Here is a 27,350-nt window from a genome sequence, read left to right on the forward strand (position 1 = left end):
TAAATGGATGGATAGGAGGTCTCTTCTGTTGCCGCAGTGTCTAACCAGGCCTCCCTGCTTTTGACTGTCCTTGTGGGGGGAGTTGACATGCTCAATGCTTCCTCATTCCTGAGGGTTCAGTGCTTGGGCTCACCACTCCTTAGCTTCGTTCAGTTATTTAAGCAGGACAGCTTGCATATATCATGCAAAGGGCAGGGGCTGTACTGAACAGTGTGGGACCTTCAGCACCTGGTGTTTGGCTTGTCTCCGTAGATGGCATCCCAAGGCCAGGTCATTTTCTGGAGGTATGGCACTATCTGCACCTTCTTTGGGAGAGGGGAGGGAGGGAATTGCATTTTTCAGACTCTTGGGATGTATCACCCTGCTGCTAGGAACTTCCAAGACAGCTGTTCTTTGCACCTTGACTATACTGCACTCACTAAAGGTACTTAAATACCAGTACAGCTTGTTTAATACAATTAGTAAGGCCATGCAAGTATCAGACACCCATGTGCAGGTCATCAGCTGTAGTCAGGATGCCAATGTGTGTCCTACAAACTGTGCATTTGCTAGAATTTGTAGCTCAGGACTGAATGCTGTGGTAGATTGGGGTAGTGATGCTTGAGGAAGGCTCTATTCCTACCATTGTAGGTTGGGGTTTCAACGGCTTGAGGAAGGCACCGCATTCTGTCTGCTGGTCCTCAGACAGTTGCTTATGTTTCCATCACATCAGCTTGCTGTGGGGAGAAAGAAACTTGTCCTCCACAAGTTTCCGTGCAGTGTGGGGCAGGAGTAAGAGCTGGGAAGACATTCTCAAGACATTCTCAAATGCCTCTCATTTCAATGAGCCCATTTCCTTTGGAGCTATTGACCAAGTGCTGGTGAACTACAGTTGGAAAAAGTCATAAACATATCTGCCTCATATCCTCACCTCCTGATTAGTTGAAAATAACCCCCATCAGATGGATAAAATGGCAGACTTTTTCAGCCTCTAGTGAACATGGACTGAGCTTTCATCTAAACCTCATTGCTTGAACAGAGACAGCAACAAGCTGTGTTTTTCCATCCCAAGTGTGGACTTTCCAGGCTGGATGGAGAGGTTCCAGTGGTATGTGAGACAGTCCTGCTGGCATTTATTCTGTGAAAAAGGTTTCAGCTGTTACCACTATCCATCCCATGTGAGCTGAACAGCAGTGGGGAAAAGGACAAGCCACATGTAAACAGAAGAGACATCATACATGAGCTTTGTCACATGGGGAAGAAGTAAATAGCAATATTGTCTGCACCTTTTCACTGACAGAAGTGAGGTTGCCTGTAGGCACAATGTCACACAGTGTAAATATTCCCTGGGCACTGTATTCCTCATGTGTCTGGAATGCACACAACAACCAGCTCTGTTATTCTCCAGAAGCAGCCCAGCCAGCCTTTGTCACGGAAATGAAATAACTGATGGGTGTGAAAAAATGCACATCTATCCCTTGCTGCTCTGAAAACCTTCCTCCCACTCTGCCGGTGCCTCTGCCTGCCCTGGCAGGCAGCAGCAGGTTACTGGGAGAAGCAGGCTTCCTTCAGGGACATTTGCTCTTCAGGCTAATCCTGAAATGCAGAAACAGACCGGAGAGAGGGGTGAATTTTCCAGGAAGCTTCAGAGAAGCAGTGGAAGATTTCTGCTGATTTCAGGAAAAAAGCAAAACCAACCAAGGAAACAAAACCAAAATCAAAACCAAAAAATCCCCAACAAAAACAACAGAAGTTGTTCAGCACTCCCTGAAGTGCTGAAGAAAGTTGGGTTCTGCAATCATCAGCTGCATATTCAAATAGAAATCCTGCTGTTTTGGTTTATCACTGCCATGCTGTTTCTTTTCCATAGTGAACTTTGATATAAGGAGGAAGGCAAGGGACCTTCAATATCTTAATCTTCCAGTTCTTTTGACCCTCTAAGCCCATTCCTGAGGGAAAGCTTAGTCCAAGTGGAGCTAGAGATCGGGAGGATTAGGACTGCTGCCTATCACAGCCAGGCTGCAAGACTCTCCCTGTTCCTGGGCTGTGCTCAGCAGCATTCAGGCAGGGAATGAATGGATGAATTCAATGCCAAATTTGATTCCAAGTTTGGCTGATGAGTAACAAGACTATGGAAAGGAGGGTAGGATGCATGGAGCAGCATCCCACAGGCTGTCAAATTGGTGCTGGGAACTAAGGGTGGTGTCAGGACTCCAACTGGTGCATCCTCAACCACCTGCATCAGTCTGTTTCCATGCCTTTAAAACAGTAGAGGTACCAGGGCTGCTGACACACAGAAAATTCCTTTTTGCTGGAATTGCTTGAAGTGGACTGCTGAAAAACACAGCTACCGCCAGCATGTGGCTGGGATACCAGGTTCCTTTTGTTCACTCTGCATTCCAGATCTACTTGCTACACACAGTGGGCTCACAGGCAAATCTTTGTAAGGATCTTGTGATTCCTGGATCTTGCAGTTTCTGCAGAGGAAACTCCAGAGGAACTAATTTCTCCTTGTCCCTTGCAAGGGATGTTGAAGTGGGCAGTGGCATCTGTATACCCAAAATTGCTGTTCCCCCTGTAACAAATGAGCAGCTTTTTCAATCAGCCCTGCTGGTACCCTGAAGCAGGGGTGGGTAGCACCTCTCTGGGTGCATAGCTAGCAATGCTTTGCAGCCATGGGGGCAGGTGGCACCAGCAGAGGACAAAAGCGTTGGTGTGGCCTGTTTGTGCTGGTTTGTGTTTGTCTGTGAGTAAGCTGAGGATGGTTTTGGCCAAAAGAGTGTAAGGGCAGAGGTGGTGTTAAGGCCAGAGGGTCCGTTCAAGGACCAGAGGCAAGTGTGGTGGTACTTGAAGCATTCAGGGACTGCACAGGAGGACATCCTGGCTGCTTGTCCTCCTGCCATACCTCCCAGCATTTACTGTAACCCTCTGGCATCGTCCCTTGGCTCTGAGCAATTTCTTTCCTGCCTATCCTTGGGAAGAAGGATTGTAAGATATACAGATAAAGGTGAGTCACCACTGTTGCTGACAGCACAGTGTGGCTGCTGCTTGTTTTGTGCTTCCCAGGTGTGAGAGCTGAGGCTGGTCATGGCAACATTGGCTGAGTTTATAGCAACTATCTTGCTCTGGGATCAGCTCCCAGAGTGGAAATTGGTAGAGCTCCTCAAGGAGATGGATGTTATTCAGCATACATAAGACGTCTGGCATCTTCCCTGGAACAGGAAAGCACAGGCTGTCCCACGGTGAGCGTGGCTGCGACCTTGAGTGACTCGGGGTTGAGCCCCGTGGGACATGGCAAGACTTTCCTGGGAGGGGTCACGCTGCAGGAGCCATCAAAGTCCCCATCCTGCAGGCCCCTGTGGGAGGCAGTGGCTGGTGATGGGTCCCCAGCTGCCTGGTGCCCATGGCTGGATGATATCCATGGCATTCCTCCCAGTAGGGTCAGCTGTGACCACAGCACCAACAGGGAGTAGGGGTAGAACTGCTGTCCATCCTGGCCATAAGTGAAAGCTGGTGACAATGGGGAAGAAGCCAAACATGAAATCTCCCAGCTCTGACGACATCTGGACAGAGCTTGGTATGGGTGTGGATGAGTATGTGGATTTGTATGAACCCTTATCTGGACTTACCACATATTTTGGTGAAATAGAATTCTGATCCCTTCTTAGCATGTGCAAACAGGGCTTCCTCAGACAACTTCCCAGTGGCTTTAAGGATGAGGAAAGGAGACAGTGGGAGGGCAAACAAGTCTGCAACATCTCCCCTTCTCTCCATTCCCTCTTTCAACCCATCTTCCCTTTCTCCCTTCCCTGCTGTTCCCTGCAGGAGAGGCTTGTTCACATGGTACGATTCCCTAAATTTCCATACCAGCCCTATGATCATGGCATCTGTGGAAATTGAGCAAGTCACAGATGCAGGCACACATCAGTGGTGGGAGGAGTCCATGGCTGTAGGGACTCTCCTGCAGGAGGCTGCCCAGTGTGGTGGGAAAGTGTGCTGCAAACCAGCAAATGCTGCTGAAGCAGAGCAGTTGATTTCGCATGGCCAGAAGGGCCATGACCTCTCACAGCCTGCAGCTCGCAGAGCTTCTCCTCTGTGAGGAGTCTCTGTGAGACTGCTGGGCATGAGCAGGAGTTGCTTGCTCCAGGATGTATCTGTGGGTTTTGTGGGGAGCTGCTTCAGGGCTTGCTCTGCTTGGGAGCTGAGTTTGCTGCCACAACCCCCTCAGTCCACAGGAAAATGTGCCTGTGACCACATGAGAGCTCCACTGGCTGTGGTGGGAGGCTGTACCCAGCTGTGCTTCTGGATCTGTCCAAGCTGGGCTGTGCTGGAGAGGTCGTACTTAGCACGGCTGGAGTTGTGCTGACCCATGATGTGCTGCCTTTCTTCTCCTCTGGCACGGCTGCTCCACCTGTGTGTCTTGACAAGTGCTCCTCTCCTCCTCAGTCTCTCATTCAACAGCTCATTACCCATCTCCACATTAAGCATCCCAAATCCAACCAGCTCCAAAAATGGCCGTTTCCAGACCCATCCTGCACATTCCCTGCCTTGTACCTGGTGTCTCCTGGGGTTAGGGGCCACTCTGCTCTGCTCACTCTTTGGTCCCTCGCAAGCACCAGCAGGGACTGCCTGACTTGCCTATGCACCAGGGAATGCAGAGAGGAGCATCCTCCACTGGGGCCAGCTGACTGCTCTCGAAGGTAAAGCCTGGGTCTCCTGCCACATGGTCCCCCACTGTTGATGGCAAGTGCTGCTCACCTGAATGTTTGTCACCATTGTGGTCATGTGCTCCACCCCTCTGCCATATTCGGGGTCTGTGGCTCACCTGCCTGCACCTCCTTCCTGCAGATGACTCTGCAATGCAGACATGGCCTGTGAAGCAGGTGGGCTGCGTGGTAATGTTGTCCTTCCCTTTTTCCCCAACAGCATGACTACAGTCATTATCATCCTGGCTGCAGTGATTGCCCTGATCATTGGTTTTGGTGTCTCAGGTATGTGACTGCTCAGATTTCTTGCTTTTACTGGTGGGGTGATGAATTTCTACCCTGCCTCTGCCTCTGTGTGTCCATCCTGCGCACAGGCTGAGGTGTGATCATGTGTGGAAGTGCTACCTACCACCCTGTAACAAAGGGAACCTTCTACAGTTCCCTCAGAGGCAACAAAAATGTGTTGCTTTGGTGTTGTCCAAAATGTAGCCTCCTTGGCATGTGCTGAGTGAGGATAGGTAGGGAAGGGCTGCATGGGAAAGAGGACCTGGCTCTGGGAATTCTCACAGCTTAGGATTTGAAATGCTGACTTTTCTTAAATGAAAAAAAAGTTTGGATTTCAGTAACAGGGAAAGAGCTGCTATTTCTCTGCCAGCATTATGCCTTGCAATCACATTTATTTTGCATAAAGGGAGGGAGGTCCTGACTAAGAAAAGACACAAAAATCATGCTCTTCTGGCAGCTGCAAAGAGAAGAATCCCTGATACGTATAAGTAAACAAGAAAATACCACATGAATTCTTCTCAAACAACTAAGAACAGCTACTTTTTGAAGCACTCTTTTGGTAAAGAAATACTCCTGTGCTTTATCTTGGTGTACAACCCATGGGAGCTGACCTCTGCTAGCAGCACTGGTAGCTGCCATTGGTGGCCTTGCCGTGTGCCAGTGCCTGTTCAACCTCAGGTTTGGCCCATGACAGCCACAGAGCAGTCTGGCCTTTCTCCAGACTTGCTGCCTCACCTTTCTCCAGCCTCCTTGCTCTCTCCTTGCAGGAAAACACTCCATCAGTGTGACAGCACTGACGTCTGCAGGGAACATTGGCCAGCACAGCATCCTGGGCTGCACTTTCGAGCCCGACATCCGGATGGACAGCATAGCAATCCAGTGGGCCAAGGAGGGGGTGGCTGGGCTGGTTCACGAGTTTAGAGGTGGAAAGGATCACCTGCAAGAGCAAGATCCATCGTTTCAGGGCCGCACAGCCATGTTTGCAGACCAGGTGATCGGCGGGAATGCTTCCCTGGAGCTGAGGGATGTGCAACTCTCCGATGCTGGCACCTACCGGTGCTCTGTCATCACGGCCAGAGGGAGCGGGGCAGCGGTGCTGCGGTACAGGACAGGAGGTGAGGGCTACAAGGAACAAAATCCTGCTGCAAAATACGTGCTAGTGCAGCTTGGTTGAACCTACCTGTGCTTATGATGGTGCTGCACCCCTGAGTAGGGTATTTTTCTGGCTTTTACAGGGATATTTATGGCCTTACCCACTCTTTTGACACCATTGTTCCAGAAAAGGTTATAATTTTGATAACATAGTAGCTTTTTCTCACTAGAATTAGGATGTATCTCCAGCCAGAAGTGCTGCATAGTAAAAATTGTAGTGTATTTAATATATTTTTCTCTGTTTTTCCAAAGTATTCAGTTTTTTAAAATTACTATCAAGGCAACAAGCCTCTGATATCATAGTTATCTGAAATACTACATGTTTACAAGAGTCAGTCCTCCAGGGGAGATCTGGAAACGACCAGACCTTCAGCCTGTTCCAGTGAGATGAATTTGGCTGTAATAACAATTCACCTCCCAAGGGGTCACCTCATGTTGAGTCTGATGGATGAACCACTTGAGGGTCCCCTCCAGACTGCAGTCTTTGCACCCTCCCTCTCATCCCTGTGGCCAGAATTGCTGCCCTACAGCTCAAATTGGGCGAGGAAAAGCCCTCAGACCTCTCCCAATGAGAAAGGGTTTTGGCTCAAGCCTGAGGGTTGCAAATATTCCATGGGGACTTGGTCCCCTACCCCTCCTTGAAATCTTGTGGATCTGCCTGTTTTTGTGTTGCTTGATTGGATGTTTAAAGTAATCCACACTGAAAAGGCATTAGAAAGAACATGTGAAATGCTGTAATGGGTTTTATTTCCAATGTAGCTGTAATAACTGTTCTGTGTGGAAAGACAGAGATGTTCCCTGTAGCTGATTTTCTTTAGCTTTCCCTTTTACCAGTTCACCTCCAGGTCCTACCACCCAAAGCCAAGGCCGATGAGTACAAAAGGCAAGTGTCCTGTGCTTTGGCTGTGTACAGCCCTCCTTATTCCAGGTCTGCAGGGGATTGCTCAAAAGAGGAAATGGCCTCAAGTTGCACCAGGGGAAGTTTATATTTCATATTAAGAAAAATTTGTTCATGGAAAGGGTTATCAAGGCCTGGAACAGGCTGCCCAGGGAGGTGGTGGAATTACCTGCTATCCCTAGAGATTTAAAATGTGTGCATTTATGGTTATGGTATAGTGGTGGACTTAGTGCTGGGTTAACAGTTGGACTTAATCTTAAAGGCCTCTTCCAACCTTAACAATTCTGCAGTTCTGTGAAGCTGTAGGTGTTGGTCAGGCCCCCTTCTCAGTGTGGAGAGGGTGAATAATCTTTCCCGTTATTAAGACAAACTAAAAGACACTAAAGCTGTTCCAGGACCTCAGCAGATCCTGTCAAGCCAGACTGCCATGTCCTAGGAGTCCTTAGATCCCCTGTAGTCATCCTCCCATGGCCCAGCCTGTACAGAGCTCTGTCTGAGCCTGTTCTTGGCTTGGCTGCAGGCACTGCTGTGACGCTAAGCAGCCTAAGCCTAGAAATACCTGGGAGTGGCAGGAGCAGTTGGGTATTTCATGCCCAGTTCCTATCACTTGCCTTGTTTTGACTCTCTCCCTGTTTTCCCTCCCAAAGCCTTCAGCATCCCCATGGTGCAGGTGGAGAGCAGCAGCCGTGGGGACACGCTGCAGTGCACAGCCCCGCGCTGGTTCCCTCGCCCTGCCGTGTGCTGGACGGCCTACGGTGACACTGGGGAACACCTGCCCCACACTGCCAACACCAGCTATGAGCTGAACCCTGAAAACATCACTGTGAGGGTGGTTTCCCTCCTGCACAACGTCACTGCTAATGCCACCTACACCTGCATGATTGAAAACAGCATTGCCAAGGCTATGGGCAACATCAGAGTGACAGGTAGGGTTCAACATCACCCAGAGACCCCAGGCATGGGGGAGAGGAGTTGAAACAGTGTTCCTGGTGCACCCGGGGGTTCCTCCAGCACCTCGTCAATCAAGAAAGGGACTGAAAGCATGGCTAATCCAACCACTTCTCCCTCTGTCCCTGGGATGGAGGAAAGGGTCTGTGTTTGGTCCTGCTACTTCATATGCTTCCCATGGTATTGATTGTCACCTAGGCATGGGGACAGAACTGTCAGGGGACCAGAAGGAGGGACACACTTCAAAGGAGTGTGTATTACTTTGGAATGTTAACCAAAACCAAACCAACCAACCAAACCCCACATCTTTTGACACACTCTTTAGCAGTTCAGCTTAGATCCTATTTGAGTACCAAACCAACAGGCCCCTTTAGCTGTAATTAATGACACTGCCTCTGACTCTAGCCCAATCCCTTTGTTTAAAAGGCCATTTTACTCACAGAAAATCAAACTTTCCAAAAGTCCTGAGTATCTTCTGCTGTTCTACATGAGAGGGGTCATAATGCTTCTACAGCCAGGACTTCATTGCTATCGGTCTCTGGTACAAGAAGCAGGGTCTATCTTCATTCATATTCAGAAAAATGGGAAGGAATAAATACACACACTTTATTTGCCTTCCCTGCTATGTTCCTGTTCTGGTAGCCTCTCACTGTTTTTCTGCTACAGATTTCAGCATTACAAAGGTGACCAACTTGCAGCTGGTGAACCTGAATGCAGAGTCAGTGTCATCCTCATTTCCGGCCTGTCACTGGATGCTTCTGCTTTCCTTGTACCTGCTGTCAATATAAAGCCCCTATAAAGGAATTGGAAACTCTACTGGACGTGGAGGTAAGCTTGAAAAGAGAAACTCGTAAGCATATATGTTCAATATGTGTAGAGCCTCTTGCTGAGTTTGGCTACAGCAGCAGACCTATCCCAAGCCTGCCAGAATGAGAGAATATGTCTTTCCCCTCTGCCCATCCTTTCCCCATCCCCACCTTTAGGTAGGATACATGGCTTGTCCCTCCCACAGGCTCCCTGATGGCTTCTCCCATCACTTTCTGCAACCTTAGAGATCCTTCTCTTGCACCATCAACTGTCAGCTCTTACTTATCCCCTAGTTCTCTTTCCTGTGCACCCTCTGGACCTGGGCTATGGTTTATGGCTGCAAGGCAGCATGAGCTTTTTCCTCTCCCTGCTCACGAGACCGGCTGCAGTAAAAGCGTTTCCTGCTCCCACTTTGTTCAGACAAATCCACAGTACAGTGCAGTGTCTGCAGTAAATACTTACAGACACCTTGAACATGGCTAGAGGGAGCTGCCAGCCTGAGCAATCCCCTGCAGACCTGGAATAAGGAGGGCTGTACACAGCCAAAGCACAGGACACTTGCCTTTTGTACTCATCGGCCTTGGCTTTGGGTGGTAGGACCTGGAGGTGAACTGGTAAAAGGGAAAGCTAAAGAAAATCAGCTACAGGGAACATCTCTGTCTTTCCACACAGAACAGTTATTACAGCTACACTGGTGGCAGGACTCTGTTCAGGCTTTCCTCCCTCTGGGGCTGAGAACTTTAAGAGTTCCTGCCAGTTCCAGAGCACACAGTAGCACAAACATGAAGTTAGATGATTTCTCTTGTGTTATTATTTCTTACCCACACCAACAACAGGATACTTTGTTTGGCTTCACAAGGCATGTGATAAGAATTGTGTAAAGGAAAAGTTCTGATTGCAGGACAAGGTAAGTTCCCTTGTCTGATCTGACACAGTGACCAGAGCTTTGACCATGGGCAGAAGTTCAGACACAAACAGGAAAAGGGTTTCCTGCAATACAGCTGAGAACTGCTCCTTCAGAGTACTAAAAGCAAGCAGATCTTAACTCCCCCCAAACAGATTTGATTCACCCATCTCTTAGCTTGTGATTCTCTGACTGTACGAACAAAATTATAAATAAGAGAGCCAGTTAATCTCCTCCATCTTCTTGGAATGCTAAAATCAAACTCCCTGTCTGAAAAAGATGTGAATGGCAGAACAGCAATGGGTTAGAAAACTGCCAACAGGCTTGGAATATCCTGGCAAAGGCAGACCACATCTAAAGTCCTGTATGAGGAGTGATGATTGCATTTGTAATGTGAAATAAAAGAGGAACAGATAAGTAGACAGCAGACAGAAAACTAACATACAGAATGAGGAGGAAAAGGAGATTTGTAAGATACTACTGGAAAGTTCAAATTCAGAAGCAAAGTTATTAAATTCAGATATAACTTTAGAGCCAAATTTTGGTTTTTTTAAAATAGCTGTTATCTGGCACTTCCTATCTATTTTTGTAGCACTGCCTGTTAGTCATATTTTAGGAGTACTTTCAGTTGCACTTTTTAGTCCGATTTGATCTCTTTGGCTTATCACAGTCAACATTTTCCTCAGGCTGAGATAGTTTATTTTGGGTTTTTTTTTGTTTTCTTTTCTTTCTGGAGGGTGGAGAGTAAGCTTTAGTAAAATCTTTACTAAATCTTTAATTTAGTTTTGCAGAAAGCACCTACAGAAAAAAAGGTTGTCACAGCAGAACTTGCAGAGACCTTTGCTTTAAGCTATTTTGGCAACCTTTTAGGATGGAGTCTCAGAACTTTATTGAATGGTGGCACCTGTCAGGTCTTGTGCCACTCACTTTGGTCTCAAAAGTGGAGAGCAGGCCTTGAGGGGGAAGATACTTCACCCCTCAATAAACCCAGTGCCTGTATCACAGCTCAGTGCATGCCTCTTCTTACCAGCCCCACCTAATGTTCAGGTGGCTGTTCATAAACTGCAAAACAATGCCCAAATAATCTTGTCATTTAGTATCATGATCTCCAAACAGCAACTTAACTCACTTTCCTTACTCACTTTCCTTCTTGAAGGAGATGCTTTTAAAGTGTAATTTTAATAATTTCAATTAGGTTAAGAAGACCATATCCTGTGGGAACTGTATAGTTTTGTTAATGGTCACCATATAGCAAACAATGGTCACCTCAATACTAAAATAGAAACTGAAACAGTGTTCTTTAAGTAGTATTTTAATAGCTTTATTTAGTAGATACTACCACACAAAATGCACACATTGTGTGCCCCAGGCCCAAGGCAATAGCTGTCACATAGGGAGCACTGAACATCTCTCTTCCAAAATGTAGCCCAGTATCACTGGTCGACAATGGCCCAGAGTGGCCATTCAGGAAATCTGCAAATCACAGCAGCTGCTTGTCTGTACCCTGTGCTCACAGACTCGTGCTCCCACTGGAAAGGAGATTTTAAAAGCTCCTGCTCCCAGTAGGTATTTCCATAATTCCTCTCCCACTGGGAGAGATATTAAGCAGTGGCTCCCACTCAGCAGGAACTGGATGTCCTCCTCATCCTCTGGCTGTTCAGGTAGCGTAAGGCATCTTGTCCCACTTCCTCCACCTTGAGGCACAGCAGGCTCGGACGAGGCCCCACTTGTGACACGAACTCCACTTCACCACAGCGAAAATTCCGCAGCTGCAGGGGAGCTGCAGGGGAAAGATACAACGGGTAACAAGTCAGTACAGGGCTCTGGCTCTGCTCTGGCACACAGCTGCAGAAGTTGCTGGGAGAGAGAAGGCCTTGCAGCAGCTCCTTGGCATCTGCTAAACCTCAAAGCACAGCACGATGAATAATTCCAGGATGTAGGCAGATGAATGCATTTTTCCAGCATCCCTCCAACTTGGAGGAAACAGACATTCTATACTGTGAAATGCTGTGAACTATGTGCTGTTTACAGAGCTGATGCACTGAGTATTGTATCCTCTATCAGTATCAGCAACCTGCCTTTATGGACAGTGTACATGAGCGCCAGAAACAGCCTCCATGCAGAGCATCCTCTTGTGGGCTTAGCAAATAAACCCCTGCAGCACCTGGACTCAAATTTAAGCACTAGGTACTTGTGCAAACAGTGTGAAGAACTGGTGTGAAGAATGCCCCCTTAACACAGCAACTGCACAGTTGTCCCAGCATGAGCTCGGAATCTCAGCATGCATGAATTCAAAACACTTCAGTGCTGATTTGCAGGTGAGGATTTCCAGGCCTAGTATTGACCCTATGTGCTGTCCTGTCTAAAGTAAAAGCCCACTTGATTTGAGAGGTCTGCACAATAACTCTGGCTGATCAGAATCTTGTCCCAGACAAGGACTGGGAATCTTTCTCAAAAACAGCTTTATGTTTCTGTGTGAAGTAGAAAAATTAATGGATGTTGTTTTAGTCATTTCCGTAATATTATTTCTCTATTTTTGTAACCATGGATCTACTAAGGCACAACTTAGTTCTACACTACAGAATTCAAAATTCCAGGAAAATCTTTCAAAGATCTTGCTTTGTGGGCAGTGAAGGCAGCTCTCCTTCCCCAGCCTGGTGAGATGCCTCCTTCCTTCCTTCCCACACTAAATACTAGGAAAAGCAGCAGTACTGGCTTACCAGGCTGCAGGATCTTGGAGGGCTTCCTGTCTAGACTGAAATCCAGCAGGATAGGGCGACATATGAGAGGACTCCTGCACAGACTCCTTAGGTAGCAAGCAACGAGATCCTCGGGTTCCTCTAGACACTGAGGAAGGAAAGAGTGTGTTGCCACGGGGTGTTCAGAGGGAGGCAGGGAAGCTCTGAAAGATCCAGAGCAAAGGGAAATCCTGTCCAGCCAAGACTTGAGCCCACCACACTGCAATTGCTGCTGGAGTAACCCACTCACCCCTGTGCCAGGAGCTTCCCCATGCTGAATGCACACGCTGCCCCTGCTCTGCACACAGTTCTGCACAGCTTCCCACTCGAGAAGGCTGAGGCCCAGCACTGCTGCCACATGTTCATTCCTGCACAGCACCACAGCTTCACCTGTTCCGTCCTCCACCAGCACCCTGTACAGAGAGCAGGCAGGCTGGGATCAGAGGGAGGGCAGGACAGTGCCTGGCTCCCTAACAATGGTCACAACCCTGACAACAGATCTCAGGAGAGTTTGTTCACATCTCAGAAGATGTGATAACTCCATCTTTGCTGTTCTGTCCACATCCCATCCTTGATATGATCTTCCCCCTCCTGTTTGTGGTGTAATTTGTTCCCTCCTCCCACACCCAATCCCTACAGCACTTACCGTGCACTAGCTTGCCTCACTCCTGTTTGTGATGGACAGGGAGGATTGTGTCGGGTGCATCTCCCCTGAAGGAAGAATAAAACTACAGCTATGTATGGGTGGTGTGAGAAGGGGAAGGGCCACTGCTTATTTTAACCCTTTCCTAAATAAATATGCAAAGGTGTAAAGAATTTCACTGCATTTCCAAGGAGTGTCCTGGAAAAAGTTTATATGGGGAGAAAAATCACCTGCTGCAAGGTGCTGATCCCCAATAGCAGTGAACATGGGAAGAGCAGAGCATTAACAGAGGAGGATTTTCCTCTTCAGTGTCCTCACTTCACCCCGAGTCCTACCTGCCAGTCTGCCTGGCATAAGATACATACTTCTAATCAGTTATCACTTTGGTCCCTTTCTAATATGCGAATCCTTCTCACACACTGGAAAAGAGGGTCTGCAATTGAGATAGGAACGCCCACTTCTTTTACATGGTAGCAAAGGATGTGTGAAGGTAAAAAATATGCAAGACCTCTCACAAATTATCTTTGTGGAAGCTTGAATACCTCCTTGAAGATGCAGCTGCAAAGTGAGCAAACCCACTGCAGGCACACAGTCAATACACAGGACAAGTGGCATAAAATCCGGGCCTGGAGCAGGTTTTGCAGCTGAGATCTCAAACTGGATAGAAATACTAGTGAGGGGGATGAGGCTTCTCCTGCAGGACTAGAAGAAATAGGAATTTGAGACGCTTGGAACACAGAAGCCTTTCCTGGGACACTGTAAGATGAGAACAGACCCAACACTTACCTAGAAGGAAAAGGTACGTGAGAAGCTGGCAGAGATACGATGCTCACACAGCTGGAGGCAATGTATGTGCAATAAACATTATGGAATCTGCAATATGAAAGAGCAGAAAGAGCTTACAGAAACCAAACACTCAGTTTTCTTGGGATGACTGGGCTGAGCTTCATTTGTAACATGGTAGGAAAATAATTTATGGTAAGGAATTGGGAGACATGAAGTGTGGACAAGGGATGAGCAAAGTCCACATGGGAGGTCAGATGAAGAGATGGTTTCAAAGACAGCAAGAGAGATCAGAGACAGGATCAGGGCTCTAAAGACAGGAGGACCTTGAGATCTTGCGTTCCAAATTCTGGAAGAGGATCTTGGCTCCAGGTAGCAAACCCCAGAGATGCTGCAGGTAGGTGGCAGTAATGTAAACGTCCATCACAACAGGGGAGCCTGGAGCAGCTGAGACACAGAGCTTCACGCTGTGATCCCTGGACAGCAGAGTCTCTGAGGAGGCACAGAACCACAAACCATGAGCTCACTCACACAGACAGCATGGCCTGCCACTGAGCTGGGCCTGCTAGAGGGGTTTTTCCTCCCATCACAATGAGGCTATCACAGCCCCACCTCCCAGATTTTCCAGGTACCACATTCCCATCTCCACATATGCAGTGTGCAGTTTCCTAGCCCTACGACATGCAACAGGGTGCAACATCCTGGCATTCTTCCACTATTCCCAGACACAGCAGCACAGTTAGCCAAGTCCATTGGCTCTTTCAAACAGCAGGAATCAAGAACCAATCTGTTGCTTCTCGACAGGCTGCCACAATCTTACCTTTCTGCTTTGGAAGGCCAACAGTCACAGGTGGCTTCTCATTCTTGGGAGAGGCACACAAGGTCCTCTCCATGACCTCACCACAGAAAGAAACAAGGGAACCTGTGAAACTGAGAGCAGACCAGGATTTTTGTCCTGCCTGAAGACAAAGGGAGTAGAAGGCCTGACTTCAAGATTGCCACAAAGTAGAGCACTGTTGGTTAAGACCAGTTTCTGGGGAACTTGCTCTTGAGCACCTGAGCTACTGGACTGAGGGCAGCTTGCTGCAGCCTACCCCTCCCAGGGACAAGAGGCCTGTTTACCTTGCTTTCTGCTGCTTCAGGCTCAGCAGTGAAGAAGGGTGAGGCATTACAGCCTTCCTATCTGCTAAACTCCTAATTGTTTTTCTGAATTAGAGAAAGAAGCCAAGCAAAGGAAACAGTTTATCATACAGCACTGGTGAAAATTCCAGTGTACATGCATTATCACTCCAGATTAAACATGCTTTGAACAGAAAAGCTTCTAACCTTAGTATTTGTTTGAGCAAAGTATGCTAAAGCAATCTAAAAACAAAAAAATCATACATTCAGTCTCATTTCCTTGCTGTGCTTCTTTCCACTTTGGCAGACACCTTTGGGACCTAGTCCACACCAGCAATAGCTGAACCATCTTCTAGACACCATTTTGCAGTCTTGTCACCTACAATCCCTTTAGCTTTGATAACCAGGATGGGAGAAGTCTGGACTACTTGCACACAGGCAGATTTCCAAACCATATTCCTAGGGTGGGTATTTCATCGCAGTTTAATATAGCACTGCTCCCAATAAAAGTTAACAAAGAGCCATTCCCTAGGACACAGTCACTTGTAATTTGGGGTAGACCAACATACCTGCTGCTAAGCACTTCTGGAATGGAGGAAGTCCTCTGGTCCATGCCTGTCAGCATTGACACAGCTGTCAGCTGGAAGTGACGGAGACACAGCCTCAGACGGGTTGCAGTTTACAGGCATCCCCAGCCAGAGCACAAAAGACAAGCTATGCACACTCAGAGCTAGGTCAAGCAACTCATGCTTCCTTCTCCAGATGAATTCTGAAGCAGGAAAATGTGAAGCCCAGCAGCAGCCTCTGATTGAACTTAGCGCAGAACAGTCTCATCAACAAGATACTCTGTATTAATAATTTTCTAGCTAGTTCTGGAGAGATCTACACGTAGCCTGTGAAAGCCCCAGGCAATAAGGCACTGCATACCTGGCGCTCAGGCAGACAGGAGATCCAGGTCTCATGCTGTAAGTACCAGCTATCTTGGACAGGCAGGCACAGGGGGCAGGATGGCCTGTTCGGGAATGTTGCTGGCACAGGTGGAAAACAGAGCTTGTCAAACACTTCCAAGTCCTGAGATAAGAGTGGTAAGGCAAGAGAGAAGACTATTAGAAGGAAGGAGATTGAAGTTATATAGGGAAAAAGTGAAGAACAACGGTTTACAGAACAACAAAAAAAATTCCACTAAACTCAGAGCTCTGAGAATTTTAATCAAACACAGAACATAAGCAGTTTCTTGGCAAGACAGAAGGAAATTCCAAGCCTCGAAAACAGCTTAGTCACCCTCTGACTCCTCAACTCCCACATGCAGTTCAGCAAAAGTCTCCAAGAGAGAGCAGCATTCTTCTCTCTTACCGAGCAGCAGGGCACAATGAAGCGATACAGTCCATCTACATGCAGGAATGGAAACCATCGCAGAGACTTTCCCATGAAGAGTAGCAGTGCCTGGTGGGGGAAGGGAGGAGAGAGAGAGAAGGTGATGAGAACTGTTAGGTATGGAATGAAAAATACAGCAAAAAGAAAGGAAGCCCCATGCAGAGGATGTCTTGATTGAGAAGCAAAGTTAGCACCACCAAGAGCAAGAGAAGGCAGATGCATTTACAGGAAGGTGACAGAGAGGAGATGGAATTTCCTCTGGGTATAAGAAGGAATTTGCCTGCACAAACACACAACTGTACCCAACACAAAAATCACTTTCCCGGCGATACTGAATTACCGCACAGGCTCGCTGAGGAGCCAGCTCCCAGACTTATCAAACTACACCCCAAAACTGCCTCACTTCTTGCTGTGTCACGCCCTCTTCTCCATTACAGCCAGTCTCCTCCAGCTCTGGTAGATTCTCAATTTCTCTGGGGTGGTCCCAGAGACATGGTCTGCCCAGCCACAGCACTGTGGCTTGGAAACTGCACTGCAGCTCCTTTAGCTGTGCTTCTTTATCTTCTTCTCCGGGCGGTTGGTAATTGCGCGACATGAGGCCCTCTTTCTGGGTAACCAAGAACAGGTGAGATACACAGCTCGTTGTTCTGGTGGTGCCCTGGCCCCCTTGACAGTTCTCATCTCTGCCAGTATCTGCCTTGGGATCCTCCAATTTCAGCATTTTTGCCTCTGGGGTTTCCAGCCTTGTGCTGCCATCTTTCTTCTTCCTCAAAGAGGAGCTGTTTCCACTCCTAAGGCCTTTCTGGATTTGTCCTTCAGCAGCATGGAGAACCTGAACATCCTCAAAGTAGAACTGCACATAGACACTGAAATGACAAATGGTAACAGTGAAACTCCCTGTTCCTGACACATGGTTGTCCAAAACAACTGTTTATCTGGGAAAAGCACTTCTGCTGAGTGTCCCAAGAAAAGAGTGGGAAAGAGTGAAGAGGAGGGCAGCTCCCAGGCTGCATGTATTCTGAACAAAAGGGAGATGGTGGGTTTGTTGCTGAGAAAGAGCTCATTTTATGCAAAGAGCAAAGAACAGTTGCTTTGCCACTGAAATGCTATGTTGGTAAGAAGCCTTACCATAATCCAAAATATTCATGGAACTGGAAAGTGATGATTTAACCTGCACACTAAATAAAGGGACTCACCTAGTTTTTTTCTCTCTCACATGCTTCAGATTTTCCAGGTGTTCCCAGGAGGGAAAATCAGTCTTAAGGAATCTCTCCACTACAAGCTGGTAGTTTTCCACCTGCAAGAGTGATCCTGCAAACACATCAGAGAAAAGAGCTGAGCTAAATAAAAAGAGAACATAAAAACAGTAAGGTCAATATCCTCATTTTAAAGTCATGAGGTCAGGCAGTGACAGTTCAGCATCTCCACACCACGTCTCTTCCTCGTTTTGAAGCTGGAAGGCAGAAGAGCAAAAGCTCAGCACTCAAATACAGTTTAGTGGGACATACCTATGAGAGCTGTCTGGGCAAAGGGGCTACCATCCTTACGGGAGATCACACAGGGAAGTGTGCTGCTCTTGTCCTGCAGCTGGAGGGAACTGGTCCTGGAGGAGACCCTCAGCACACCCAGAAGTATCTACAACAGAAAGGAAGCTGCAAAGAGCATCAAACAATTCCTATCTTTGAAAGCCATACATCAAAGTGTGTGTAGCAGCAGCTCAAATTCAGTCTGTTTTCAACACAGTGAGAAAAGCAGTGTCATTTCCTAAGAGCAGGAAGAGGCATGCACTGCACAGGGTGCTGGAAGGCATGGTGAGAACCAGGAGCTCTCAAGGCACAGACAGGAAAGGGAACAAGGCACTTACCAGCTGGGGCTGGAAACTTCCTGCTGAGAGTGTGCAGTAGGACCAGGCCAGTCTGCGATTCAGCTCCTGGGTGCCCATATACTGTGCCTCCAAGGGGGAAAGCAACTGTGATGGACTGAAGCCTTCCCAGCTCCTCTGTTCTGCTACACGGCAAACTGTAGACAGAGATGGGGCCTGGCACGGAGGGTTCAGAGTCAAATACTATGAACAAAAGAGAGAAAGAACAAATCAGCTGAGTTTCTTCCCATCACACCAACAGGAAACAGCTCACAGAACTTTTACTCACTTTCTGCAGGGGACACTGGTGTATTTTTGCTAGAATTTCATTATAAATATCTCTTGCTTCCTCGCTGTCTGGCACCATAGCTTGCAGAAGGGGGACAAGGAACTTTTCAGCAGGTCCAGGGTTTCGGTGTGCAGAGCTACACAGTCGACGGTGCCCAAAGAAACAAGAAAACCTGAAAAAAAGTTGTGACCATTAAAAGCAAAAGCAGTCCATGCATTTTAGTGAGTCTTGCACCTAAGTCAGGGACTCTTTCTGCTTGTTATGAGCAAATATGCTGCGTAGGACAAGAACTAAAGAGAACACAAAAAACATGAAGTGATTAAAAAACAGAACATTTAAGGCCAATGCAGATTTATGTTGGGCAGACACAGAACAGGAAAATCCACAGAAGTGGATAGACTGGCAAAATCTCAAAACTCAAATTGCCAGAAAAACAAACCACATGAAGATAATCTCCCTCTAAGTCACACAAATGGATCTCCATGCATTTTGGCTAGGCTTGATATGATTACTCATGTTAGGTACACTTGGCTTTCTTTCACAGGATGCAAAAAAATCACAAGGCAGAAACAACCACAGACTACTCTTCCTCTTATTCCAATATTTTCCTCATGCAGAATCAATTTCAGAAGTTTAGCTTACTGCTTTTGAATGTCTGGGAGTGATCACACTGCCAGCCAAAATACAACTTAATAACAGAAAGTGAATTCAAATGAAAAAAGATAGCAACTAACTCACTGGAATAATTTTTAAGCAGTAGCAGGACTTAGCAATCACATTTAAAGAAAGTGAAAAAGATAATAAAACCTGAAACTTATAGCTAGCATAACTTCCAGGGCAAAACTGAAGCTGTTTTATTGGAAAGCATAGTCAAAATTCCACAGTGCCAGTATAGCACAGGAACACTGAGCATTCTATAAAATGCTACTTGACTGAGAATAAAATGTATGTATTTTAAAGTCCAAGGCAGCAGTTACAGTGACCAATCATAACTGCTCCAGAACAAAGACAAATATTTTCACTAACAGAAGTCAAAAGTAAACCCAGAAACTGGACCACAGCTGTCCTGTGAACAGAGTGCAGCATCAGGGAGAGTAGGAAGCCATCTAGAAGACTCGGAGGTAAGCATGGGTGGGAGAATCTGCCAAGACAGAGACTCTCAAACAAATGATCACACTCCTGGCAACACTCAGAATATCTCAAAGTGATATGCTGAGCAGCTGCTGCTGCTTCTGTGCACAGTCAGGACACAAGAGCCTTTACATCAGTTGTGATTTAGCTGTAGCATCAGGTTCCACCTTCAGCCTCAGTGCCCACATTGATCTGCCAAGCAAACCACACTGGCAGGCAGACATCCCTGTGGTGCTTCTGTATTTCAGGACAAAACAGTCCAGGCAGGATTACATGAGCACAATGCTCTGAAGTGCTGCAGCTTCACCTGCACCTGAAAAACGCACATGATTTTCTCGTAAGAGCAATTGCAAGGTAACAAGCAATTGGACATGATGTGAAGTCTGGCTGAATGGCTTACTTAGGTCTATAAACCAGAAGCATTTGCTGCTTGTAGTATCCAAGCACAGTAATTTTGTGATCCCTTAGTCTAGAAGACACCCAGGTAACTTAAAAAGCACATTTAGGCATAGCCTGTCTTCAGAAGAATTGTCCTCACCTCTCCTCAAACATCTCCAGGAGGCTCACCAGCCAGAGGTAAAGTGGCATTCCAAGATTGAAGCGGAAGAGCAGCTGTAAGCAGAGATTTCCTGAAGAGGCCAGTGGCTGGTAGGGGGTGCTGAGCCTTGAGAAACTCTTCAGCACAACCATGCTGCTCAGGCAAGCACCAAGGACAGTGAAAGGGAAGGACACCAGAGGCTTCTGCAGGAGGTGGACATCGATGAGCTGGGATACACAGATATCCAGTGTAAGACAAGAGATAGCCAGTCTGCCACCACTCCCCAAAACTGTCACCCCACCTTAAATCCTTTCTCACTCTACTGGATTGTCTATAATCAGGCCTGAGGTACCAAGCACAGTTTAGGGAGGAATCAGATAATAATCATATCAACTCTCATGACTAAGCCCAGGCAGTAAGATCTCCAGTTTTTTTCCAAATACTTTCTGAAATAATGTTGATGTTCCTGTAGCCTTCTGTTGACCCACACACTCATGAGCCATCCCCAGGGCCTGAGCCTTTTCCACCGAATACTTCATGACTTGCAAGTCTTTATTTACCTCCACGCACGCTCCCGGTCGGAGTCCCTGTGCAAAGTTCAGCAGTGGCTGGTAAGCAAGGCACAAGCAGACTTGGTTATCCAGTAAAAAGAGACCAGCTTGGACATTGAGTATTTTGGTGACAAAGCCCTAAACAGAAAGCAAACAGAAAGTCACAGGAGTGCAGAGAGTCCCAAAATGTAAGAGACTTAGAGGCCTGAGCAGTAAGAAAATAAACTCATGATGAAAACAATGCTTCTTGCAGGCCAGGAGCTGAAACCCCAGTGCATGAGTGGGTGAAGGCTAAGTCTACAAACCCTTACCACATAGGAGATGATCTTGGACTCCTTGGTTGATCTTGACGTCTCCTCTGCAGCTCCCAGCTCCAAGGAGCCACTGAGCTCCTCAGCAGTCTCAAGGAAAGAAGACTGAGTGGATTCTCCTTGCCAAGCACTTTTCAGTGGCTGCTCCCTCACCCACTCTGCACAGTAGGGCAGAAGGCAGGAAGACACACTGGTGACAAACATAGTTTGTCCAGATTTCTTCAGGCTGGACTTACTCAGGCCAGTTATTGTGTACCTGTGACCCAGCTGGAAGACATGATGCCACACCAGCTGGCTCGGTTTCTAGAGCAGAGAAACCAAAAGCAACATCAGCATCAACTCCAGTGAAAAAAAATTCTTCCTGACCCCAATAACCCCACACCCAAAACCACACCCAAAAACCCCTTTTCTCACCCAGAGGATTGCCTCACACTCCTAGCAAAAGGGCTGTATCTGCAAAACATTCAGGGACACTGCAACTGCATGAGGGAGAAGGATTGCACTTCTGCAGGGCACAGAACTAGACTTCTTACATACAAAGACTATTGTACACTGGGTGCAATTAAAAAGATACCACTAGTAAAATGAAGAATATAAATCAAACTGGAAGATCAAGGGCAAGCTTCAAAGAATTAATCACTAGCACATACACAGATCCAGACAGTGAATTTGTGAGCAAAATTCCAAGGACTTACTTGCACCAGCACAGGGACACAAGCAGCTGAGGAAAAGCACTTCAGAAACAGAAAGAAGAATGTCTTGTGGTGAACACGAAGGAGAGGCCCGAGTCTGGTTAATTCCCCTGCTAGAGTAAGCTTTGATCTTTTCTTACATGGAATCCTAGAGAGCAATTGAAGAGGCAACTGAAATCAGAGATGAAAGAACAGCTCAAAAGTATCTCAAAAGCAAAATAAACAAATACACAGCATGCACTTCCTGGGAATAATGGATCCAACAAAGTAATATGATCAATCTCTGAGAGAGGTTTTCAAAACAATACTTGGCTACAAAATTTGTACTTTAACTTTTCTGTACTAAATTCCTTTGATGTTTTAGTATTTGAAGACAGAAGGGTTGTTTTGAACAAATTCACATGCTCCATGACAACAGCCAGGTTTTAAAAAGCTTTACCACAAGCAAGAAGCTAATCATAGGTCTAAAGGATAAGAAAAAAAAGTCACAAGCAATTCTTCTGCAGAAAACAGAACTTGGATTTGTAGGTCCATGGAACATGATACTGTGGAAGCTCTAAACCTATAAACAAGAGGCCTGAAAGCAACAATGGAGCCTTTCTAACAAACTTGGCACAGAGTGAAAAAGCAGCAAAACTCAATTCTCTTTGTTGTTTCAAACCTACATTTCAAAACATTAAAAAAAAAAAGTAATTTCAAACAAATTTATGTTTGTAATTTGCATTTCAGCTCCTTCTGGACTTGAATATAACCATCCCACTTACTCTAAACAAAAACATTCTTGACGCCAAAACATATAAACAGACATGGCTTTGAAAAAACCCAACCAGTAGTAGACACACAGTAGTACCAGCACCTCACTGTAACATTTTTGTAGTAACATGGAAAATTGATCAGATATCAGTCAATAACAAAGGAGCTTTATGTTAAAAGTCTGAGAACATATACTGAAATATGGAAATAGTTTTCTTGTTTAGAAAGGTTCCTTGAGCTAAATCAAACACTTAAGCTTAAAATTACTTTCTTACAAGCAGATAAATCCAATAAAAACAAAGATAACTAAAAAGAAACTAAAGCAGCATGATTAGTGACATTTTATGGTAATTAAATTACACCAAGAATTCTCTACTCAAGAAGATAAAACATGATCTAGCACAACTTGAAATTATCAACTTAGTAAGATTTGCAATTCCATTGGCTCATTTTCACATACTGTAAACTAAAGCACAGTTACTTCTACCAGTTGACATTTCACTGGCACTTTTATCTCAGTAATCTGACCAGTGGCACATATTAACATCATAATATAATATAGGATTATTTTCAGTTATATTTTTCGTTCACTGGATGTTCAAATAAAAAAAAAATTGTGCTAATCAAAAGAGTGAATGAATTTTAGCCTCAATGACAGCTGAATCAACACTGTTCTGTAGTATGAAATTACATCTGGAAATACTTAAATTGGTCTTATTTTTTCAAATTATGGAATAAAAACTTCTAATGAAGTGCTGCTAAACAGATGATTAAAGACAAGTGGCTTTGTTGTATAACTCTTACTTCCACCACTCACTGCTATGCTTCCACATGTGGCAGAAACAGTTTGTCTCCTTCTAAGCCAAGTGCTTTTCATGTTACTTGCCAAGCCAGAGCAACAGTGTTATGATGGAGTTGGGCACGGTAGGTGTTTACCTGGAGATGAGCAGTGGCTCAGCTGACACTGGGGAGGTGATTGGAATGCTGTGAAGTACTTCCTTAGGTGCACCTACTGGCACTGGATCCACCAGGATTTCCAAGTACCCTGCTGCTCTCTGGTTGGTCTGTGGTATGTATGACCAGCTTGGGAAGACAAACAGTGACTCCAGCCACTCCAGTTCAAAGTGCAAGAGCTAAACCAAAAGGTAAGGAGATAAAAGTCTGAGATGAGTTTCAGTGTGTTTTCTCAGCACTACTTACAATGTTCATTACTAATACACCCTTGCATGCACGTCGCAAACTCCTGTCCTACTGCCGGGCTTCATTACGAAATGAGAGCAGTGTTTTCTGCCCACTCTCTCACCTTGCATGGAAAACTTCTGTTCTTCCAGATGCAAATCTGGAACTGACTTGCTGAGCTCTACAGCTAGCATTTCCTGGGTTATAGTCACAAGCTCACAGAAAGGCGAAAATTAATTCACTGCAAGGCTGTTATTTTCAGACTATTTTTCTAAAATTCTTGCCTCCTTTCTTTTGCCCCTGTGTTTTCAGTTAGAAGTTCTTACAAATACAGCTTTTCCCTAGACTTTGTCTCCTTTGAAAGCCCAACTTCAGTGCTCTGTCATCACCACTCTAGGGGTTATTTGTCATCTCAATTCCCCTTGCAATGACCTTCAGGAGGGTTTTAAGTCAATTGTCATGCAAGCTATTATTTCCTCAAAGTATGTCATCAATGCATCACTGACACCCAGTACAACTCTCCAGAAAGTTATTTCTGCTCCACTAGTTGGAATTCTGCCAAGAGGGGGGAGGTTTCCCAGGCCACCTTGTACTGTGGTGAATTTAACAGAACTGTACTGGCTACCTCTTTTTTCCAGGCCAGTACATTCAATATTTCTTCTCCCAGCAATGGCACATTTCACGTGTTCTATCCTCTGCCCAAGCTGTGAGCTTGCTGTTTTCCTGCCTGCTACAGAGATGCATTATTTCCTTCACTGGACTCTGGCAGAACACCTGAAGCCCCTGGTAGTTTGTGACACTGTCCCAGAAATAGGAATAAACACAGAACCCCTCATACCAAGGACATACCTCACATGGAATTATCCCAGTATTATCCTTCACGTATAGGCAACCATCTACCAACTTTTCTTTGTTTCCTTGCCTTTCATCTGTTAAATAGCCAACCAGGATCAGGTAAGTCCTTGGCAAAGTGCTCTGCATGGGTAAAGCACCTTGTCCTTGGTAAGACCACTCCTTAAATTCATTAGTGCTCCAGCTCAGGTGGCTGCAGCACGGTATGTGCTGCTGATGCTGTAGGTCGGAGATGGAGATGAAACTGGGGGGAAAAAAAAAGGAAAAGGAGAATATAGCAGCATGTACAAAGAACTCAGTCTGCAAAGTTTGGGGATTACAGCAATCCCTGCCGCGGACAGTGCTTGGCTAAGCCAGAAGAGCTTCGGATGTTGGTGCGGTCTGATGATGTGTCATGGCAAGAACCAACTCATTCAACAGCATTTATCAGTGGTGTCTGTCTTTCAGTTCACTCAACACATCTGTCCTGCTTGAGCACCCTCTCTGAAAACAGACATGCTCTGCTACTGAGCAGGCATGGAGAAAACTTGAAAAGAGTAATAATTGAGACTGAATAAAATGAAACGTTTCCAAGTGCATGTGGAGGGAGACAGGGAGGAGAACAGTTCCTATTTCAGACATTTTTAGTTTGAATGGGACACTCTGTGAGAAAACCTCAACAATTGCTCAATACAGCTTACGTACCTGTAACAAAGACAGGTAAATACAGACTAAATCCATCACTTGGTGCTAAAATTGCTGAACTATAGTAAAACCAAGTTTGAACAACTTCTAGATGAAGATTGTGACAAGTTTGGGAATGAATTCTGTCCTGTGGATAGCTTGCAAAATACAAAGCTGAGAGACAGCAAGCCAGTAATCTTAGACTGGGTGTTCACTTATAAGAACAGAGCCAAGCTAGCCCTGAATCTTTCCACCCTCCCTTCTGACTTCAGCAGCAGGGGGAGAAGGAGATGTAACATCAAATCAGCCGCATCTGAAGCCATCCACAGTTTACACCTATCATGCTTAGACTAACCATGGGAGAACATGGGCGAACAAGGCAGCCTCCTCAGTAGGTTCTAAGCCTTTTCAGTGTTTCCATGACCATGGCAGTACTCATCATTGTTTTTTACATCCTGGCTCTCTGTGCTAGAGAATTATGCAAGTCCTCTGTCCATGCTAATATCAACACTGAAAGAGCCAACACAAACTGTTCTCCAGCTAGTGATTTTGGTACTGGTTTCCAGTGAGCTGCACTGACAATTTTAAGTTGTGAAACTGGAGCTCTATTCACACCACCCACTTGCTCAGTAGCAGGACATAATCAACTTCAAAGGGTGTGAATTTGAAGAGTTTCACCTGATTAGTCAGGGATCAAAAGTTCAAAGCAAGAAACTAGTCTAGATAAGTAATGGGTCTAAACCAGCAATAAATAGTATTTAGGTTTAAAAAAAATTAATCAAAAGACATAAATTTATGCAGGTACTTATGTTGTGTATTTCACAGGAATCTGAACAGGAGGTTAGTTGAAAATTCTGTTAGCTGAAACTGCTCCATCTTCAGAGACAGAGCACCACTAGAATAATACTGGTACCTATGATCCACAAGGAGAATACAGTGCTGCTTGTGTTTTTGTCAAATGTGCTGAGTGCTTTTTGGGAGAAACCAGAACTTCAGCAGGACACAGGCTCATGGTTATCACATACAGAGAAGCAAACGCTCTTTTCTCGTGCTCCAGAGCTTGGTGGTCAGCTGTGGATGTAGCACGCTGCTCACAGACTACTGGCCTCACAGGAGATAAACACCAAGTACCTTCAACTCTTCTCTATGAATTCTCCTAAATATAAACCAAACTCTGGTTTAATTGTCATAAAATACACAGGAAAAAATATGGCTTAAATGAAATAGGTTTAGCTGGCGTGAAAGATCGACCACCTACATTTATTAACGATTAATTAAAGGTCACAAATCCCTAATCAATTCCAGCTGACCTTTTCCCCCAAAAACGGCTGTGCCAGAGGTTTTAATAGACGTTCTCCCACCATAAGCTGGAGCAAGAGAGAGACAGATCTGGGCAAGCCAAACCGTGCAATATTTATATCTCTTAAGAAGCTGCGTGTTCTTTATGATGGTGAGCACCCAAAAGCCTTTTATCAATGAAAATATGGACCACGTTATCCTAGATTCCCCCTTTGTCAGAGTGCACACTCGAACGCTAAGCTCAGCTGGCCAACAGGTTCGGAGACCATGCCCAGGAACTTCCTCTTGAGCGGGCCAGCTGGATCCAGCCGGGACGCTGCCGTGCAAACGCTGTACAATGCGACAGCTCGCTCTGGGCGAGATGCCCCACTTTGGTTACACTCTTTACCTACCGCACACAGGTGGATACGGTGCTTAATCACACCGCAAGGCCAAAAATCCGCGTGCGGTTACCCCTGTTCGACAACATCCCTCCCACAGCCGCCTTCCGAGACGGGCATCGCGCAGGGACGAGTGATGCCGAGCTCCCGGGAGGGCCGCACATGGATACCGGGCCCCCCCGGTCCCCTCCTCTCCGCCCCGCTGTCACCTGTAGCCGAGCGGCAGCGTCCCGCCGCTCGCGCTCCGCAGGCACCGCAGCACCGCCTCCAGCGCCGCTGGCTCCTGCCCATCCGGCGCCGGGAGCGCCCGGCGAGCGAAGTCCCGAGCCGCCCGCAGCCAGCGCTGCTCCTGCAGGGGGAAAGGAGAGAAGCGGGCTCTCAGCGCCAGGCGGGGGGAAGAGCGCGGAGCCGCCCGGGCCCCTGACTCACCGCCGCGCTGGGCGCCGCCATGACGGCCCGCGCGGGTCGCGCCGTTGCCGTGGCGATGCGGCGGCGGGAAGCGCGCAGGGGCCGCC

At 46.5% G+C, this 27,350-nt stretch overlaps 3 protein-coding genes across 3 annotated transcripts; 1 reads left to right on the forward strand and 2 right to left on the reverse strand.

Moving 5' to 3' along the window:
* The first annotated feature begins 213 nt into the window (after positions 1–213).
* Positions 214–8,769, forward strand: VTCN1 (V-set domain containing T cell activation inhibitor 1). The gene is made up of 5 exons (XM_082277468.1): positions 214–284; positions 4,906–4,970; positions 5,738–6,085; positions 7,668–7,946; positions 8,635–8,769. Exons 1-5 carry the CDS (start codon positions 253–255, stop codon positions 8,754–8,756), a joined length of 846 nt encoding a protein of 281 aa, XP_082133594.1. The 5' UTR covers positions 214–252; the 3' UTR covers positions 8,757–8,769.
* A 2,236-nt stretch (positions 8,770–11,005) lies between these two features.
* On the reverse strand, positions 11,006–13,423 carry LOC309571501 (CST complex subunit CTC1-like; the record flags this gene model as incomplete). The annotated part of the gene is made up of 5 exons (XM_082279037.1): positions 11,006–11,459; positions 12,400–12,526; positions 12,668–12,830; positions 13,064–13,128; positions 13,379–13,423. 5 exons carry the CDS (start codon positions 13,421–13,423, stop codon positions 11,299–11,301), a joined length of 561 nt encoding a protein of 186 aa, XP_082135163.1. The 3' UTR covers positions 11,006–11,298.
* A 155-nt stretch (positions 13,424–13,578) lies between these two features.
* CTC1 (CST telomere replication complex component 1) lies at positions 13,579–27,313 on the reverse strand (the record flags this gene model as incomplete). The annotated part of the gene is made up of 20 exons (XM_082279038.1): positions 27,265–27,313; positions 27,045–27,184; positions 24,491–24,737; positions 23,399–23,595; positions 21,713–21,857; positions 21,018–21,320; positions 20,716–20,844; positions 20,156–20,382; positions 18,487–18,658; positions 18,201–18,401; positions 17,845–17,971; positions 17,533–17,647; positions 16,740–17,202; positions 16,316–16,405; positions 15,890–16,033; positions 15,532–15,602; positions 14,664–14,773; positions 14,170–14,335; positions 13,847–13,933; positions 13,579–13,762 (listed from the first exon to the last, which is right to left on the reverse strand). The coding sequence occupies exons 1-20, from the start codon at positions 27,283–27,285 to the stop codon at positions 13,579–13,581; spliced, it is 3,339 nt and encodes a 1,112-aa protein (XP_082135164.1). The 5' UTR covers positions 27,286–27,313.
* Positions 27,314–27,350: the final 37 nt, after the last annotated feature.

This window comes from Coloeus monedula, assembly GCF_965178545.1.
Source record: "Coloeus monedula genome assembly, chromosome: 3".
Taxonomy (NCBI): domain Eukaryota; kingdom Metazoa; phylum Chordata; class Aves; order Passeriformes; family Corvidae; genus Coloeus; species Coloeus monedula.